This window comes from Callithrix jacchus, chromosome 11, assembly GCF_049354715.1.
Source record: "Callithrix jacchus isolate 240 chromosome 11, calJac240_pri, whole genome shotgun sequence".
Classification (NCBI taxonomy): Eukaryota; Metazoa; Chordata; class Mammalia; order Primates; family Cebidae; genus Callithrix; species Callithrix jacchus.
Window position 1 is genome coordinate 39785059 of NC_133512.1, and position 19057 is coordinate 39804115.

General features: G+C 35.4%; 1 protein-coding gene across 50 annotated transcripts in view; it reads right to left on the reverse strand.

Moving 5' to 3' along the window:
- HDAC9 (histone deacetylase 9) overlaps positions 1 to 19057 on the reverse strand; it is a 959772-nt gene that overhangs the window by 366737 nt on the left and 573978 nt on the right. For all 50 annotated transcript variants that reach the window (XR_013523929.1, XM_078342579.1, XM_054237178.2 and 47 more), the window contains 4 exons: positions 14897 to 15012; positions 4780 to 4902; positions 1538 to 1751; positions 864 to 1081 (listed from right to left, as the gene is read on the reverse strand). Coding sequence is in view for 49 of the 50 variants with exons in the window: in XM_078342579.1 (XP_078198705.1) it covers positions 864 to 1081; positions 1538 to 1751; positions 4780 to 4902; positions 14897 to 15012 (671 nt within the window). In the remaining variant the exon portion in view is untranslated. The remainder of the gene's footprint in view (positions 1 to 863; positions 1082 to 1537; positions 1752 to 4779; positions 4903 to 14896; positions 15013 to 19057) is intronic.

Genomic DNA, 19057 nt, shown 5'->3' on the forward strand with positions numbered 1-19057 from the left:
TATGAGTTTGCAATATAATGCCTCTCATGCCTCTGGAACATACTTGTAGATGATATAGCACAAAGGCAAGGGAATAGAATCTTAATACTCAGGACCTTAATATTTTCAGAAATGAGAACATGGTGCATTTTTTAGCCTACCACAGCACCACAGCAAACAGTAGTGGAGAAACTGTCCAGACCAGGTTCTTTAATATCACTTTGCTTACAAATTCATAGAAAATGCTTTACTGGCCTGTCTGATATTGCACTGCAATCACTGTTTCTTTATAGTTGCCTCAGCAGGAGAGCTCCTAAGGATGCGGTATCTGTCCATTTTAGCAACATTGGGGCTTCCAGGAAGAAATGATCACAAGTTTCTGAGAAACTACTCCAAAGGCTTATTGGAATGAAGTGGGGCATATGCAAAAATAAATGTAACATAGATGCATACAAGTTGCTGAGAAGTGCCTTACTGGCTAACCTTGGCCTATCTGCCATCACCTGTAAAAACTTTGACATGTCAACACACCACATTCAAGTCTGCCTCAAACATTTTCTGCAACAATAAAAAATGAGGCTCCATATATATATATAAAATACATATATATGCCCATATGGGCTTGTATACCATAAGAGATACCTGATCTTAAAGATCTTACTAATCTATCATATTAATTTTGCTACAAATGTCTCATGAACATAATGGTGGTTAAAACACTGATACTGTGATGGTGTCCTTGAACCCAGAAAGCAGGCTTAGGATGATCACATCCTTTTTGCTGTGATTCCCATCAGCATTCCTCTTATATATCCATATCACTAAAGAGATCCCCAGTATCCAAACCGGTGGCAAGTACATTTTGACTTGGCTTGGAGGCTTACTTTGTTCATGTGGATCTGTTGCTGGTATTGCTTCTGCTTCTCCAAGAATTGCTGGTGTTGCTGTTGAATGACAAGCTGAGCCAATGTACTCTGAGGCAAAGGTGCAGACTGGGTTCGGTTCAGAGGTCTGTGACGGGGCAATTTGTGTGTACCTCTAATGCCAGGTGAAATTCTCTCTTTAGTTGCCAAGGGAGACTGAGGATGTAAGGGAACTCCACCTGAAAAAAACCATATATATATATATGCATATGTGTGTGTATACACACACAACACACATACAATTCTAAGAAAAGTAAGAAGCCAAAGAATATAGATACATAGTATAAACCATAAGAAAATTCGTGAATTAGTGATGCTACCAGGCAAACAGAAGAATAGGACAAGTGTGGGAAGACAGAAATGTCAAGGCACTGGACAAGTGCACATCTGACTGTATAACTCACCATAATCTAGTCTGCTATGAATAATGGTTAAATAAGGTGAGTTCTCCTACCACAACTACATCTAAAGGAATAAATAAAGATGATAGCCTTTCCCACAGTACCAGGTATCATGGAGACTTTTGTATAAGACTGTAGATCCCTATCAGGGTCTTAAGTAAAAGAGACATTATACTGGATCACCAACAAAATAAAACCCTAAAATGACCTGCAAACGGTGCCATAATGAATTACCAGCCACAAGAAGCTTTTGCTGTCGCATTTGTTCTTTCAATAATAAATGCTGCAGGAGAGCCTGGTGGCTGCTGTTGGGTGGCTTTCCCTCTAAAGTGACGTGAGGGTGGCTGGAAGATGCTGAGATGCTGCCCCCATACTGCCCAGGCAGAGCAACACCTTGCCTAAGCGTCTGTGTGTCACACTTCTGCTTTTCTTTGAGTGAATTCGAAGCCTGTGTTGAGAAATAACAAAGATGTTAAATACTCTTTCATCCATGTGGGTCACTGGGTCTCTAAATCTTAGACAAGGTTCCTATGCTATAGCTTCCCAGAACAAAAACCATCTTACCCAATGGCTGAGCAGGGAAAATGGACCTTTTAAACTAATTCAATTCAAAAAAGAAGGAATAAAAATAGGGTTGGAGCACCAAAGACAATTTAATATTGTCATTGTATTGAATATAAAAAGTTTCTTTTAATTAAAATCAAAAGTGAAGCTATGCACAAAATTTTAGATGGAAAGAATAAATTCAACAGATACATTGTACATGATGATGACTACAAATAACAATATATTGTACATGTGAAAATTTCTCAGAAATAGATTGAGTGTTCTCACCATAAAAAATAAGTATTTAAGACAATGCATATGTTAATCAGCTTCATTAAGTCACTCCACAATATGTACATATATCAAATTACCATGTTGTAAACCACAAATATATATACATTTTATTATGGCAATTTTAAAAACTGCTTATTAAGGGGAAAGTACATTTCTAAAGTATTTTATTATACCTGTTTAAAGGCATACTAGAGAGGTAAAATTTATTCAAAGACTATATCATGGGGATTAAGGAGCTGGAGATAGGATGTACTATAATTTTGGAGTTGCAAGGGAAAGAAACAAATCACCCTTTCTCTACATGTCTTCTAATAATTTCACAGAGCTGTAAGTATCCAATGTTTACTTTTTTAAATTAAATTCTTAAAATAACTCAATGAAAGGAGGTAAAGATATGCAGAAATTTGATTTAAACATTTTATATTAATTCATAACAGATTGCCAAATCTCTAAATATTGAAAATGACACTCCAAATATTTTCTATAATAAACTACAAATGAAATAAGATATCAAATAAAAATGCTATTAAGAACTTGAAATGTATAATAACATAGTAATAAGGCAATAAGAATTATACCATCAATAGCAATAATGAATTATCCTATTCAAAGAATTTAATGAATGGTGGTCATTTTGCTATTATAAAAGCAGGACTCTAATACCTCAAAATTATGTCGCATGTTTCTTTTCAAAACTCATGTTTCATCTTTCAAAATTGCTGTGCACCAGGGAGGCATAGTAATTTTCAGCAATGGATAAATTGAAGGACAAAGAGGTAAGTGGTTTGTCTGAGTCACAGAGCAAGTCAATGCAATGTTTAATCTAGAAGTGATTCCTTGTCCTGGCCACTTTTCCTTAATATTTCCCAGTATTCAGTGGAGAAATGGAGTACTAGAGATCCTTTTGGCAAAGCAATGCTAAACTTGAAAAATTAATTGTGATGGCCTCATCCACACCAAAATGGAAGCAAGGAAAAATGAAACTTTAATCCAAACCACATTGGTTTATCCATCCAATGGTACCAAATCGTATTACCTTTGAAATATTAAATGGCCTGGCATTAGTACTTGGTCCTTTGGGAAAAAAATTTTCCCTGACCACATTAAAAGTGGTACATGTGTGAGTTATTGAGAGGAGTGGCTTAGAACATACAAAAATAAGTAAAAATAAAATGCCCATTCATGTGTCATAAGAAGTTTTTTAGTTGGTATTTACTTATCATTAGAAGAGATAGGAAATAGAAATGGAAGGAAAATAATTTTTAATTAGTGATAACTGTGAAATATTATCCATGAATGTTTATTTTTAGTTTCATTCCTAATTCCCTTTTTTTGTTTTTCATTTCATTTATAAATGTTTCATGTAGAATTTTAAGAGCATAGCTGAATTCAGTATTTTCAATGCTTTCTTGTACAATCCCCAGATAAAAGACAACATCCAAATTTTGTTTTATCCTTATTGGTATAAGAACACAGAAAATGGTATAAGTATACACAGAAAATTGGTATAAGTACCACAGAAAATGACATTATAGTCTATTGAAAATATCAGATATTATAAGATAACTCTTAGGTTGATTTTAAAATATGTATTGAAATTATGTATTGAACATACATGTGAATTTGACACATTTGACTCAGTGGACGACTTGAAGGTAAAGACTGGCAAAATTAGTGATGAGGGTTAGCATAAATTTCTCTTTAAACTTAATGTATCATATGACCCCTCTGTACATACAATTTAATTAACATTTCAGAGATGAATTATTCTGGATAAGGCCCACATATTTTTTACAACTAAAACTGATACTGTTTAGTGAATATGAATAATGTAATTATTGCTATCTTCTGCTAGTATGACAATAAAATTTCAAGTTTAGCACTGCTTTGGCAAAGAGATCTCTAGTATTCCATTTTCTCTGCTGAATACTAGGAAATTATAAGACAGAGTGGACAGGACAAGGAATCACTTCTAGGCCTCCATTTAACAATATGATACAGTGACTGCTTTCTTTCCAAAAGAGCCTATTTCAGTTGTCTACTTTTAAACTAATAGATTCACTTTGAATCTAATAGGAATAGTTTAATACTTTTCTTAAGACAGTTTTTCCAGATACATATTCTTCAGTACCAGAGAGTCAGTAACTTAGATTCCCAAAATAAAGTCATTCACAAAATAAATTCTCTAAACATATGCTGCTGTGCTTTCGAAGCTGTACCTCTCAGCACTACCCTGGCTTGTGTTCCGGGTCTGCTACTAACTGGCTCTGTGATCTTGTGCTTTGAAACTCTCCAAGTCTCAGCTTCTCCTTCTGTAAAAATGTGGGTTGTAGTCTCTGTTTCACAGGATGGCTGTGTGGAGTTATTAAAATAATATATCTAGAGAGTGCTTTTCTTTAAAGCTACCAACCATACAAATGTTATTATTTTTATAAATGATTATGTGAACCAGGATAATTATGGTTTGAAATTAAATGGAATGTCTTTGAACAACAGAGCAAATAGCAAACAATGAAGGAGATGCTGGCTCTGCCAGGTTTTTTTTAAAAGTTTAAATATATAGAAAAATGAAAGAGAGTTCCCTATGAAAAGATATTGCTTGGGTTGATTTAGGCTGATGCTGTGCAATGACTTACATTGAGCTGGGATGGCACTGCAGGAAGCCCCAAGGTAATGTTGGGCAAAGAAGGAGAGGTATAAAGACTTAGCAGGTTCATGGAATCTTCATGAATTAAAATGCGTTGCTGTGAAACCATTTGCTGTTAAAAAAAAAAGAAGAGGAGAATCTCAAAATATCACAGTATCACAAATTTTACTGTAAAATGTTCACATTTCAGAAAATGGGTCTTATCATAATTAAGAAATGATTTTAAGTATTTTTTGACTTTTGTATCCAAAAGTTATAATGTAAAATTTAAATAGAAGATTTCTTCCTCAAGCATAGTTATAAATCTGAATAAAGGGCATCTATGTACATTTTTTGCCAATTCATTTATAAAATTCCGGCTATATGAAATATGGTCAGCATATTTGTCATCTGTTGATAAAGTACAATGATAAAATTGGATAATTCTGATTAGTGTGTCTACTTCTTTTGTATTACTCAGTGGAAAAAAAATGGATATAATGCCACCATAGTCATTATCTTCATCTGATTCTTCATTTAATGTCATTTTATTGATGGGGAAACTGACACAAGAAAAATCTTAGATTAAATATCACCATATAGGGCTTCCATAGTAATCACATCTTTTTTCTATAAACATTTATGAACAGACAATTGTGTGTGGTATATTTTTAGATCATTCATATTCAGAAACTAATGTAAAATGTTAAAATGTCATGAGTCTTATGCCACAATAGCCTTCATTTACACTTAAATATTCTGAACATTTTGGCATCACTGTGCTTTTTACAACAAATACCTTCTTTTAATCCATTACTGAGGGTCATGTTTTCCCACATGTGGCCTAATATGGTTGGTTGAATTACATTTTCTGTTTAACTCTTGCTTCCCTCCCAGAACTTTTATACAATAAGAGTTACAAAGGTCTTATTAGACTAAGGAACTCTGGCCTAATATGGTCCCCAAGGGAACAACATCCCTGAAAAAGAATACTCCATGTAACAGTATGACACAGTGACTGCTTTCTTCCCAAACAAAAAGCATATGGGACTCCAATAATAGACCACCTCCAAGAGGGATATTGCACACACGGGCTTTGACTAAAGTAAATATAATAACTTGTCAAGCATGTTTGGAGGAGCTGTAGATTTTCTCCTGGACAAACCTGGGATATCAATTAACTGGGGAAAATATCATGTGCTAATACAATGCAACCTCAGAATGTCACTGAAGAGTGATGCATCACCAAAACACAGGATGTTATTCTAAAACATCATCTCAATCATAAGTTTGTTTGGAGATGAGTCCTAGTCTTAACATAATAAGAGCAGAGGGTTAAATGTGGAGTTTTCTCATTGCAACTTGGAACTCAAAGCTAGTTCAGATTTTGTTACTTTTTAAAGGAACATGTCAGATATCTGTGCATGAAAATCAAGAGGTATGTTGAAAGCAGTAACATTACATTGACTTTATATGCAACCCTTTAAAAAATTAGTCGTCTAAGTGACATAGCATGAAGATTGTTGGGAAAGATTTAAAAATTACAATGTGTGGGGTTGCAATTTTATTTTGTGAGCTATCAGACAAAGTTGCATACTTGCTATAAACAAAAAGGCAAGCTACTCTTTTGCTCATACAAATAATAAGCTTTTCACGATAATTTTAAGTATAGAAAACATACCTGAACAAGAAAAAAAGGAACATATAAGGAAGTAAAAATATTTTAACTAGCTTACTGGCAGTAAATCGTAATTTGAAATAAAAGGATATTTTATTCACTTCTCTGTATTCATTAAAGAGAAAATAACTGTGGAAAAATAAGCTCTTTAAATAGTGTATAATATTCATTCAAGGTTGTATCTGCTCACAGCACTGAGATATGGACTAGGGGATTTGACATGGACTGGGGGAATGGCATAAAAAATACCGTGGACCTCACAAAAGAGTTTTCTTTGTTTCCCAGAGATAATTTCTGTGATATCCTCCCACCTCAAACTAAAATGAGAAATATCTATCTTCTCAGGCGTATGGGAAGCAGCAGCACACTGGCTGCTCACACTGGCTTTGACTAAAGCAAAGAGATTTGGGGACAGTCTTACTCTGAGACTGCAGATCCCTGCAGTTTCCTGTAAAAGTTGAGTGGCTCCATCTCCTCTGGCAGTGTACTGATATTCAGTACCTAACATGTGCCAAGCCCTGGGCCAGGAGTTGTTGGGAGGTTAACCTATTCTTCACAGGTACTCTCAAGCTACCATTATGCTCATGCTGTTAATGAGGAAACTGAGTCATTTCCCCAATTCTGCTTCTGTGTGGGACCAGCAACAAAACCTTATAAACTGACCAAGGCTATGAGATTTGTTGACAGCCGCTGCTACAGGGAGTACAACTCTGCAGCCACTGCAGGAGGACGGGGAACCACAGAAAAGTAGAGAGAATGGTGGCCGCTTTGGAGGAGAAGAAGAAGCAAACACAGGCTATGAGGCTCAAGGAAGAAATAAAGGAGTGCAACTGGGAGTCGCGGGACTTAGGCATGAGAAAAAAGCCACAGTGACTTTATAAATTTTCGAGTCATGAAGACAATTCTTTTTTTTTTTTTTTTTTTTAATAGGAAATTTTATTTATCTATTAGACACTATGTAGCTGAAAAGTAACTCTATCATTGCCCAAATAAACTTCATGGAGACAATTCTTAATGAAGCAAGGAAGGTTCTCTGTCCCCTACATCTGCTGGGCATAGTTGGTTCTTCCCAAAGCCTCTAATCAGTATATCATCTCATAGAAATTTTAGGGACCCAGATCTTGCTTAGCTTATCTCCTTAGATTACAAATAAGGAAAGAGGCACAGCATCTTTATAGACTATCAAGGTCTAGAATGACTTCAGAGAATTGAAAAACTATGTCCCTCAAATTATTTTCTTTAAATACAGCTTTCCTCAACTATGCTTTTTGATAGGAGCCGTCTATCTGTTCCACATTTATCTCTTCTGGAGCCATAGTCTACACTGCTGAGTAGAGACACACTTGAAAGTCAGACTAACGGATTTTGAGGGGTACCATTCCCTTGAGACAATGAAAGATCCTGACTTCTCACAAGGCTGGAAGACCATCCCACCTTAGCATTGTGGTGAGCTCACAAGTGTTTTCAGACAAAGCCAAGATTTTTCCAATAAGCAGTTTTGAATCTGGCCCAGTCCTTAAATCATTGCTGTGCTAAGATGCCAATACTTCACAATTGAGAACATGAGAAAGATGATTTTCATCTGAAAATTTTTCAGAACCAAGAATTTTTATTGTGGTTAGATAAAATGAAAATAGTAAATGTAAGAATGTGTATTGTTTAACCTTCACAAAACAATTAATGAGTAACTTCTCTGTGTTAGATTAATGGTGTAGAGTGTATATAAAGATGTCCTATAACACACTAATTCACATGGTAGTTAGGTGCACAGAAAAGTAGAGAACTAACTCTTTGAATGTGATAATTACTTTAATTAGAGTAGGGTTAAAATACTTCAGTGGCTAAGAAAAGGGGGTCCATGTTAAACCAGGCTTTGATGAATAAATGGCATTTCACCAGAAGGAGCATTATGTTAGACAACAGATATGAAATGGGCCAGGTACTGGGGTAGGAGTGGCCCACTCACATTTTACTAAGACTCTTCTATATCTTATTTAATTTCTCTCCTGTTATATCAATGGGAAGGAGATCTCATAGATAATATTTGTAATTCAAATGAATACAAAACAGTAGACTGAAACATTATGTCTCTCAATAGAGTTGTTTATGTGAGAATTGAAATTAAGCACCAATTTCAATTAAAAGACTCAGAATCTGTTCCAAAAGAGACACTGGCTAAAATTAGAAAAATGGACAAAGTCAAATGTTACAGGGATTTAGAAAGGTAAAACCTCACACACACTGCATGTGGGACAGTAGACTGGTACAGCAATGCTGTTGAACTTTAAAGCAAAATAATTATACTGTTTACCATGACCAGTGATTGCTTTGCTGGGAATTCTAACTTCAAGAAATTCTTTCATTATGCTGTAGGATGATGGGACATGGTATATACTGAAGAACACCAGGACATCTACCTTGGGAATCAGTAAGCAGCAACACACACCATGGATTTTTATGGTGATTAAAAGCATACCATTAGATTTCTGTATCCATAAAGACATGGTATCTGGATCTAAAAACACATGCTTGGTGATAAATACAAGAAAATGGAATGACACAGATAACATTGGGCCATTTATATCCCATTAAAACTCATGAATGAAAAGCAAAAAATACATGTAACATAAAATGCATATAATCAAAAACACAGGAGAGAATGACTGCCTATGGGAGCAAGGAAAATGAAAGTGCAGAAAGGAGATAGAAAGAAAGGGAGGAAGGAGAGAAGGGAGGGACAGAGAGAGGGGAGGAAGGAATAAAAGAAGATGAACATTTTTCTTACTCTTAAGAAGACAAAAAAAAAAAAGTCAATGATAGCCTTTGACAGAATTCTAGTTATATCAGTTATATAATTATCTATTTTCTTTCTTTTTTTTTTTTAAATAGACAATATCTTGCTCTGTCATCCAGGTTGGATTGAAGTGGTGCGATCAAGGCCCATTATAACCTCAAACTCTTGGGCTCAAGCTTCCAACTAATGTCCCCACCCAATCCCTGTAGAGACAGTCTTTCTATGTTGCCTAGGCTGATTTTAAACTCCAGGCCTCAAGTTATTCTCCCACCTCAGCTTCCCAAAGTACTGGGATTATAGGTGCGAGCCCCCATGCCCAGCCAATAATCACTCACATTTTAAGATGCTCACAGAATATAGGGATATAGAATTTTCAGTTTACTGTATGTTCCAAATTATCTACAATATTCATGAGAATCAGAAAAAGAAAAAGATATATATGTATATATACACACACACACAATTTTGATGAGGAGAAGCCTGGACTTGTGAAATGAAGTCTGGTCTAAGTGTCTTATACTTGAGCTCTCCCACTCTTGGGCTTGTATCTCTGGCCAGCACCCACCTTCCCAGGACTTCAGAACCTTCAGCCTAAGACTGAAGTACCTCTGCCCAGCTCTATCAGGTAACATGTGTGTCTGCTAGAATGGGACACAGGAAGACATGCTTAGAAGTGTCAGTCAGCTTTGGCTTTACAGGGTCCCAAGTCCCTGAATCCAGGCTATCTAAAAAGAATATAGCCACATTAAAAAAAAAAAATCTTAATAATTTAATGTTTTACTACAGTTTTCAGGATTTTTCAAGATTGTATTTATTTTCTAGTCTTCTTTCAGCTAGCTCATAGAAAATTAAAATTTCCATGTAATTAAAAAAATTCTTGAGGCAGTAGAAATCTCTCAAGTTTTCATTTTACTGGACACCCAAGAAGGTGTTACTATAAAATAGTAAGACATATTGTGAGACCAAAAAACAAAAAAGGAAAAGAAAAAATCATTTGACAAAGTTTAACATTTATTTGAAAGGCACTGATGCTTTGTTAAAGATCTTGCTTTAAAATACTGACTCATGTTATTCCTAGTAAATGATTATTTTGTCATAGCAACCTCCTTTTCCTGTGGTGGGGGGTGGGGAACATGTTTTATTTGCTGCTATCTAAAACCACAGCTCTACACCCACTCAGAAGGGAGCATAACATTTACAGCAAATGTCACAACAACTATTATGAAACAACAGGCAGATGACTCATGTGAGATTGGGGCAAAACAAGTGACATTACAGATGATTTTAGAATATTAGAATCATTTTTTAAAAGCATTTGTATCTGCTGGAAAAATTATTTAAAAAATAGCATAGTGGAGACAGCCACTAATGTTCAACTAGAAATAAACCAGCAGCTTGGCTACTGTTAAAATAGCTATCAAATAAATCTACTGAATCTAAAGTAATAGTGTTGATATCCATGGAAACATATTTGAACCCACAGGCCCACAGTATTAACAATAAAGTAACTAGATAGGTAAAGACATCTTTGACTAGAGTTGGAAATAGAAACTCCTGAGGTTTCAGCTCCCCAACCAAGTTTACAAATGAGTAAAGCAAGGAGCTCCAGCAATCTGAGTTCTGGGACTGAGCATATGTAGGAAATAGAAGAAATGGAACAGAAGTGGTCAAAGCAGATGGAGACTCACTCTCACATGAGAGCTGCTGGCTTGAAGACAAACATGCTAATGAGTTTTCCCTACCAGAAGTCAGTGTTGATAATAATAACAAAAAATGAACTTTTTTCTGCACATCACAATTTACCACCTGCCTTCCAAACACTGATTTCTTAAAACAAAGCTGCTGGTGTAGGTATTACGATACTATCTTCTGCTAGATCAGGAATCTGAGGGTCAGGAGAAGTCTGGCAACTTGACCAATGATGACAAGGTAACCGGTTTTGGAGCCAGGTTCATGCCTAGTCTTCTGAATGGAACACCCATACATTCCACCACAATGTGCTATTTCCTGAACCTCAACTTACGAGTAAATTCTCCTCCTACTTTTGTCTTCCCTTTATCTAAATTAAGCAGGATATGTGAATTACAAGATGGAAAATTTTGTTTTCATCTAGGACTCAAGATCTTTAGATACAGCCTGACTTTCCTACTTCTGAAGTCACAATGGGATAAAATCCCATTCATTTACATGGGCTCTGAAAGCATTAGATAACATGCTTTTCTACTTACAAGCCATGAAATAAAGACTTAATTCAAATACACGCCATTTAAATATAAGAACTCACTAGCGTTGCTTAAGGAAAAATAGTAGAATAAGCTTATTTTGTAAATGATAAAGTATGCAACCATTTTTTACAGCACAATATGTTATGTAAATAACTCATACACCCAAAGTATTTGTTGCTATGAAATCCCATACTACTATTAATCTCTGGAGACATCTGTAAAAATCATCCTAAATTCTAAATGATGGTTACTCAAGTATAGCTGAGAATTTTTTTTTCTTCCTGTATCCAGTTTGGATAGAAACATTTAGTGCTACAAAGCTAGGATATTAATTTGCTGACAGTCTTAGTCTAAATTCCGCTGTCTCCTCACCTATCAAGAATGAATTACACTACAGATCTCTGTAAATGCAATACAGCAGAAAACCACATGTTAGCCATCAGGGTTGCATTTTTTGTTCTGGGCCACAGAGAGGCTACCCATCAGTGCATAAAGGTCTGCCCACCTGGCCTTTTGGATCATAGTTCAGGCACACAATTAATTCATTATGAGGTAAGTCACTACTTGCTTTTGAACTCATCTTTCCAGATCTGGAGGTGAATGTCCTGTCACTGACCTGAAGAAATACCTCTACCCTTTTAAACTCCATTAAATCACATTTCCTTCTGTTTTGTTTTGCTTTTCTTTTTTTTTTTAATGACAAGGTTGAAAGAAAAGGTTTGCAGTGAGAGAATATGTTCAACAATAGCTGAAAAGCTAAAGCACCTAAACAGATGATTTGTGGCAAGTTATGGCTTTAGATATATAAAACAGATTAAAACAACATACGCAAAATCTTTTAATTTACATTCTTCACCAATGCATACTCCTTGGTTGTTCCAATATGTTGTACTAAATACTATATGCAGATATATATGTATTCACAATGAAGGAATATACGTATCTTCTTCTTTAGTAACTATCAAACCATGTTTCCCCTTCCTTCCCTCCTAAAGGTAATCATCACGCTAAATTTTGTGTTCGTCACTCTCTTGCCTTTTAAAAATATTATTACTACATATTATCAAACAAAGTATTGTATTACTGTTTCTGAACCTAATAAAATGCTCCTATGTTGTAAGTGGTCTTTGGAAACATTGCAATGACAATGCATCTCTGATAATCATACATGCTGCTGAATGTAGCATTGTATATTGTTTTCATTTTTCAATGGCGCAAAATCCATCCAGGGACTGATTAGAACCCAGATCCTTTGGTGCTTTTGTAATTACTAAGAATCACATTCTTCATACTGAGAGATAACAACCTAAAGATTTTTGGAAAAAAAAAATTTAATCAAGTTGTTCTTTTCCTGAACATTTACTAAAGAGTTGCAGAGAATGGACCAATATTCAGGTATAACTACACTAACAAACAGATACTATCCACAACTAAAGTCCAATAATTCCACTTACATCTCTGGTCACAAATATAAACAAAGTATTTATTCCATCTGCTATCATGTTTTTTTGAAAGGATAATGGAAACAGAAAGAGGAATTGACAGGATACTAAGAAGTAAGAAATAGATGTGGGACCTGAAGACCATGTAGAGGCCAGAATTACTATTCTTTAAGTAGCTGAAAATGGTCATAAATGACAGCGTCTAGATATATGACTCATGTTCCTTGGAAATTTATTTGAGGAAAATTTTTGAAATCTAGAAAGATGGCATATTCCTCCAGGGTGGGGTTTCTTTGCTTTGCACACACTCACAGCATGGGGAGTACAAATGTGGCGCCACGTTAAATCAACAGCTTGAGGTTATGTGATTTGGGCTACAGATCTACATGAGGACTAGCTTGTAGTTACAACTTCTGAGAGAGAGGACCTGCCCTCTTCTCTGCTCCACATCAGACAGCCAGGGGCAGGGAGCTGGGGGGACAGAGCAGTCAGAGGAGCTGTCAACTCACCAATGAAGCATAGATATGGGCCTCTGGGATGTCAGCTTAGTGTCTGGAGGGTCTCCTATAAGATTATCCTCCTTGGTCAGTACTAGGCTTTATCTTCTATCTCTTGAGTTTCTGAGGTCCTGAAAACCAAAGCTCAAAACTCGAGTGTGCAAATGTGTTTACAGTAAAATTGATTTTACTGGCTTCAGTCCTTTGCTCATCAGAGATAACTACCGGATTTATGCCTTCACTTATATTTTGACCTAATAATTTCATAACTGACAATTTATTATATATATGCATGTTTGTGTTTGTGTGTATAAAATATATGAAATTACAGAGCAACAGATATACAGTCAAAATAACTATTTAAAATCAACTGAGTTGCCTCAAGAGACAGTGACGTGAGCTCCCTATAAGCAGAAGTGTTCTAATAGAAGCTGGATAATCACATGGCAGAAAAGCTATGGAGATGATCCAAGAATAAAAGATCTGACCAGTCCCTTTCTGTCTCAAGGTACCATGACTCTATAAAATATAAAGAAAGAAGCATGTTATGTATCAGAAGATAACATACCAGCTCACCTTGCATAGAACAATGCACAGTGAAGAAGGCATAATGACAGGAAAAAAAAATAAGGCTTTCAGTCAATCATTGATGACTTCAAATCAGCTGATTTCATGAGTGTCTATTTTCAGACTCTTGCCTTTGATAGCCTAATACAGAAACTACATCAGCAAATTCTTGCTGACTTTCATATTAACGTTCCTCTTAGTCTTGTATCATTGGTTATACTAAATCATGTTACTTTAAACTAATATCCTTTAATATGTGATTCTTCAAGCACAGAGTTCCTATCTGGTCATAGAGTTTATATCCCTATTGTGAGGCAAAATGACAGGAATATAGCAGGTGCTCAATAAAGGTTTGCTCAGTGAAGCTTTACACCCTTTAACTATAATACTGCAATTATTTTTCATTACTTTTCAGTTCAACTGGATAAAATCCACCTCACTAGGTTCTTCTGAGAGTCCTGCATGAGTTGTATTTACTTACTGATGTATCTACTCATATCGGCATAACCAGTAACCAAGCAGAATGCCTAGTAAGTTATGCGATTGTTAGGCAGTGTGCACTGAGGATCACTAAGAATGTTTGAGGATTATATTTCGATATTCTTCAAGCCTGGATTGCCTTCCAAACATCTTTTGTTGTCAGATTTATAAATAAGATCAAGTTTACTCAATTCTAACATGAGAAAAAAATCTGTAAGAAAAAAACTGATATTTATGTCAGCTAATATCTTTTCATATAGATTTATAATATTTACATTAGTTAGTAAATATCAATTTTTTTTCAACTGGTTTACAATATGTGGAATTAAGTAAACTTCAATTCATAAATATCATTTGTATATTAAAGGTAAACTCAGAAATATCACTTTGAATTAGGCAGCTAATCAGACATTCCATTTTTAAAAGAAACAATAAGGGTCTTACCTCAGCATGAGGGGTAGGGGGCAAAACTGAAGTCTCATTTTCAGTAACACTTCCAGTCGGCCCATTGTTTGGTGAACTGGGACCAGAGCCTGGAGAACTGCTACTGACTGAGGATTCTGAAAAATATTATGAAGTACAAATGTGTTCATGAGGAACATATACAGATGAACTTTAGTTACTGTAACATGTAACTGGGCATGTTATTTTCCCCCTACATAAATGCAAGCAGTATTTCATGAAATAGAAAGAAGTAAAAATGTATGAAATAGTTTTCAATTTTCATACCACTTATTCTCCCTTTGTTTTTTATGGCAAAACATACAACATAGTATTTCAACAGTTTCTAGAGAAGTAAAGATATCCAATTAGAGCAGGACATAGAAGCTTTGGGTGAGAAAAAATATAACTAAGGAAGGGAATTATTTTTTACTTGCTTTTGTGCTATTATTGAAAATAACAGTAATGAAGATAATGAACTTGCTCACATCACAAAACAGATTGTTAACACATGAGGTCCAGGCCCACTCCTGTTAGGTTTGAAAAAAATTGCTCAAATGCTGTGCTGTAAATTGTTTTTTATTTAATATATTAAGGCTATACCTTATTATAGTGTATATGAGTCAAAGTTATATGAAGAAAATACAATAAAATGTAGAATCTCAACATTGTACCAATGGCCTTGTACAACAGCATCAGACTTTGACTCTACCTATTTTTTCTAGAAGATGAGAAGTTGCCTAAATTTAACATGTAGACTTTCAAATACCAATATAACAAGAAATTTCCTTTAGCAAAAGTTAGGCAACAACAAGACAGATTCCTTATTTAAGTCATCCTTTCCTCTTCAGATATGAAATTCACATGTACCTCAACTTATACAGAAACTAATGCATTTATTGAAACATTTAATCAAAAATATAAATTTCCATTTCCTAGAAATATAATGAGAAGTCATCTTATCAAGCCTTGGCAAATTATTTATTCAACTCTAATTAATTCCTTATCACCTTTTATAGTTCACTCATTTCAAAATTTTCCTAGTTGCCTCATCATTACATCTTGTCAACCAAACTCTACACAAATGATCTTGCCTCATGCTTTTCAGAGACAGGACTTTTGATATTATTTCCACCAGCATCTTTTTGTTCTCCTCATGATTATGTCATCTGCATTCTCTTTTCCCACTTCAAATGTGGCATTTCTTTTCCTCTCTTCTCTCCATTGCTCACATATTTAATCTTACCCATGATCCCACCCCCTTAAACAAAATCCTGAAAGGATTTGTTCCATGAGTTAGGTGGAATCTTCAGGCCCTCCTCCTACACTAGAATTTCCCCTCTAGTCTGACAGCATGCTAGTAATTCTTGAGAAGTGGCATGCTCTCACCATGTCCACTCACTTCTTCAAGCCCTGACAACATAGCTTACCCACTGTAACTGCAACTGTTCTCTCATATGCCACCACACTTGAAGACCTTTGAGAAAACATTCATCTCCATATCTTTTTTACAGTGGCATTCTCTATGTCCATGTTTGTCTTTCCATCTCTTTGTTCTTCCTCCCACCAATTCCTAAATTCAGGCTTTCACCTAAGTTTGTGGCTTTTTCCCTTTTCTATTTCCCTTGTCAAAGTCACTCAATATCATGACTTCATATGTCAAGAATTATCTCCTAAGAGATATTTCTTGCCTTTAACTCATAAATTCCAGCCTAAACTCTTCTGAAATAGTAGACATTTCAATCTCTCCTACATATGTGTCAAACTCAATATATGAATTTAATATTAGCTGTTTCCTGCTTATCTCTATTTTATCATCACCCTAGTGTCATACTCCCTCTCTCTTTACTACATATCTAATTAGTTACTAGGTCCTTTTATTTATTTATTTATTTATTTATTTTTTGAGATGGAGTTTCGCTCCTTACCCAGGCTGGAGTGCAATGGCGTGATCTCGGCTCACCGCAACCTCCGCCTCCTGGGTTCAGGCAATTCTCCTGCCTCAGCCTCCTGAATAGCTGGGATTACAGGCACGTGCCACCATGCCCAGATAATTTTTTGTATTTTTAGTAGAAACGGGGTTTCACTTTGTTGACCTGAATGGTCTCCATCTCTTGACCTCGTGATCCCCCCGCCTCGGCCTCCCAAAGTGCTGGGATTACAGGCGTGAGCCACCGCGCCCGGCACTAGGTCCTTTTAATGTGATCTTTATACTATCTCTCATGTGAGTCTGACTACAATCATTTCAGTTTAAGGCATTGTTATACTGTCATGAACTATAGCAAATGTCTCCTTAATATTGCTGAATCACTACAGTAGTCTCTCAAACCTTTCTTTCAAACTCTTGCAAAAGGATCATACAGAGATAACTCACACCATGTCCGTCTGCTCCAAAGGAGCCTAATATTATTTTCCACCATTGCCCTTTTCATACTCTACACTCAGTCAAATTAAATCACCTATTCTCCTTTAATGCCAAATACTTTTCCATTTCATGCTATTTTTTATCCTCTTTCCTTCTATTTTATTGCAGGCCAAATCCCACCTATAAGGTCAAAGCCTGCCTTATATAACATATGTCCCTCAGAGAACGGGAACTCCCAGTGTCCAGGCAATATTTTCTTGCCCTCTCTCAGAACACCTATGACTTTCAACTTATATCATAATTATGTATCTGCTCAGAAATGCAGTGCCACTGGAAAGGACGTAAGAATTCTAATCTGCCACTTATTTACTCTTGGATTTAAGCAAATTATTAGTATCATAAAATACTTAAACACATTTTTCTCACTGCCTTTCTGTCTATATAACTTGTTGAACTTTTGATTAATCTGTTTCTTTTATCATCACCACTTAGTTTCCTTTAACAAAAAAAATGTAAATTTTAAACATTCTTATAGGAGCTTCTTTTTCCCAACTCCTAACTCTTGTCTTAGAATGACTGATTTCTTGTTAATGTCTCAATTCCACATCATTTCCATTTCCATATTTTTAAAAAACTACTCTCTTTAACATTCTGTCTTACCCATTTTAAATTATATTATTTATATTATTTTATGATATTCATACGGAAGTATTTCCTTATGTAGAAATTACTGTGATAAGCACTAGAATTCAAGGCAGCAACTATTTTACCAGAGGATTCTATGGCATCAAACTGGATGGGATCTGGAAGAAAGTAGCTACTGATTTTCTGAGATCTCGGAGGTCAGTGTAGTGATACTGGAACTGGAGCTTGAAGAAGGGTAGCTAATGAAATAAGGATGCTGGAGTGGGTAGAATGAAAGAGAAGGCATTGCAGACACAGGGAGAGTCAATTTCAACATTTGAAAAGAACGGAACTTTTTGTAGGGGGCAGAAAATACTTGAATTTGAAAAAAGATGGCAAGTGGGTTCTTATGTCAATAATGTGGAATGAGTTTGAAAGCAGCTTACACGTTATGAAATAGGGAAGAGAAAAAACATATAGAGGTAAGAGAATAACAGCAACAGCAACTAAACTGCTATGATGCTATGATAGTCTCTGACTAGATACTAAACATATTTAGTATTAAGATTTGAACAGATCTCATCCAAGTTAGATGAAGGTTGGCAGAGCAATGAGGAGCACAGGTGAAGACAGCTGCATGTCTGTAGTCCAGAGCATCCAAAGAAATTTAAATTAATTACAGCATACCAGTTATAAATATCTACCAAAGCATCCACAAGTCCCAGAGCTCACTGACCAGAAATGTTCATCTAATAAATGTACAAGTCCGTCTTCCAATATATATTGTTTCCTGAGAATGAAAGGGTGATTACTTATCTCACAAAATTAAGATCATGCCTCTGCACTCCAGCCTGGGCAACAGAACAAGACATCATCTCAAAAAAAAAAAAATTAAGAAGAGAAATATATTTTAAATTAAGGAAATTTGAGTAAAACTCTGGCAACTCACAATCCTTATAAATAAGAACCAATCATTACTGAGATAGGTATTGAGCTAAATGCCACTGCAATTTGGTATGTAAGAAAAAGTGACTGTGTAGAAAAAGTTATAATCAAGAAAACAGAATACAGTAAAACAGAAAAGCACATTGGGATAAATATGACTTTAGACATTAAGATTATGAAGCAAAATAATATAGCATTATATTCAATTTTTTCTTTTCTGGAAGTTTTTC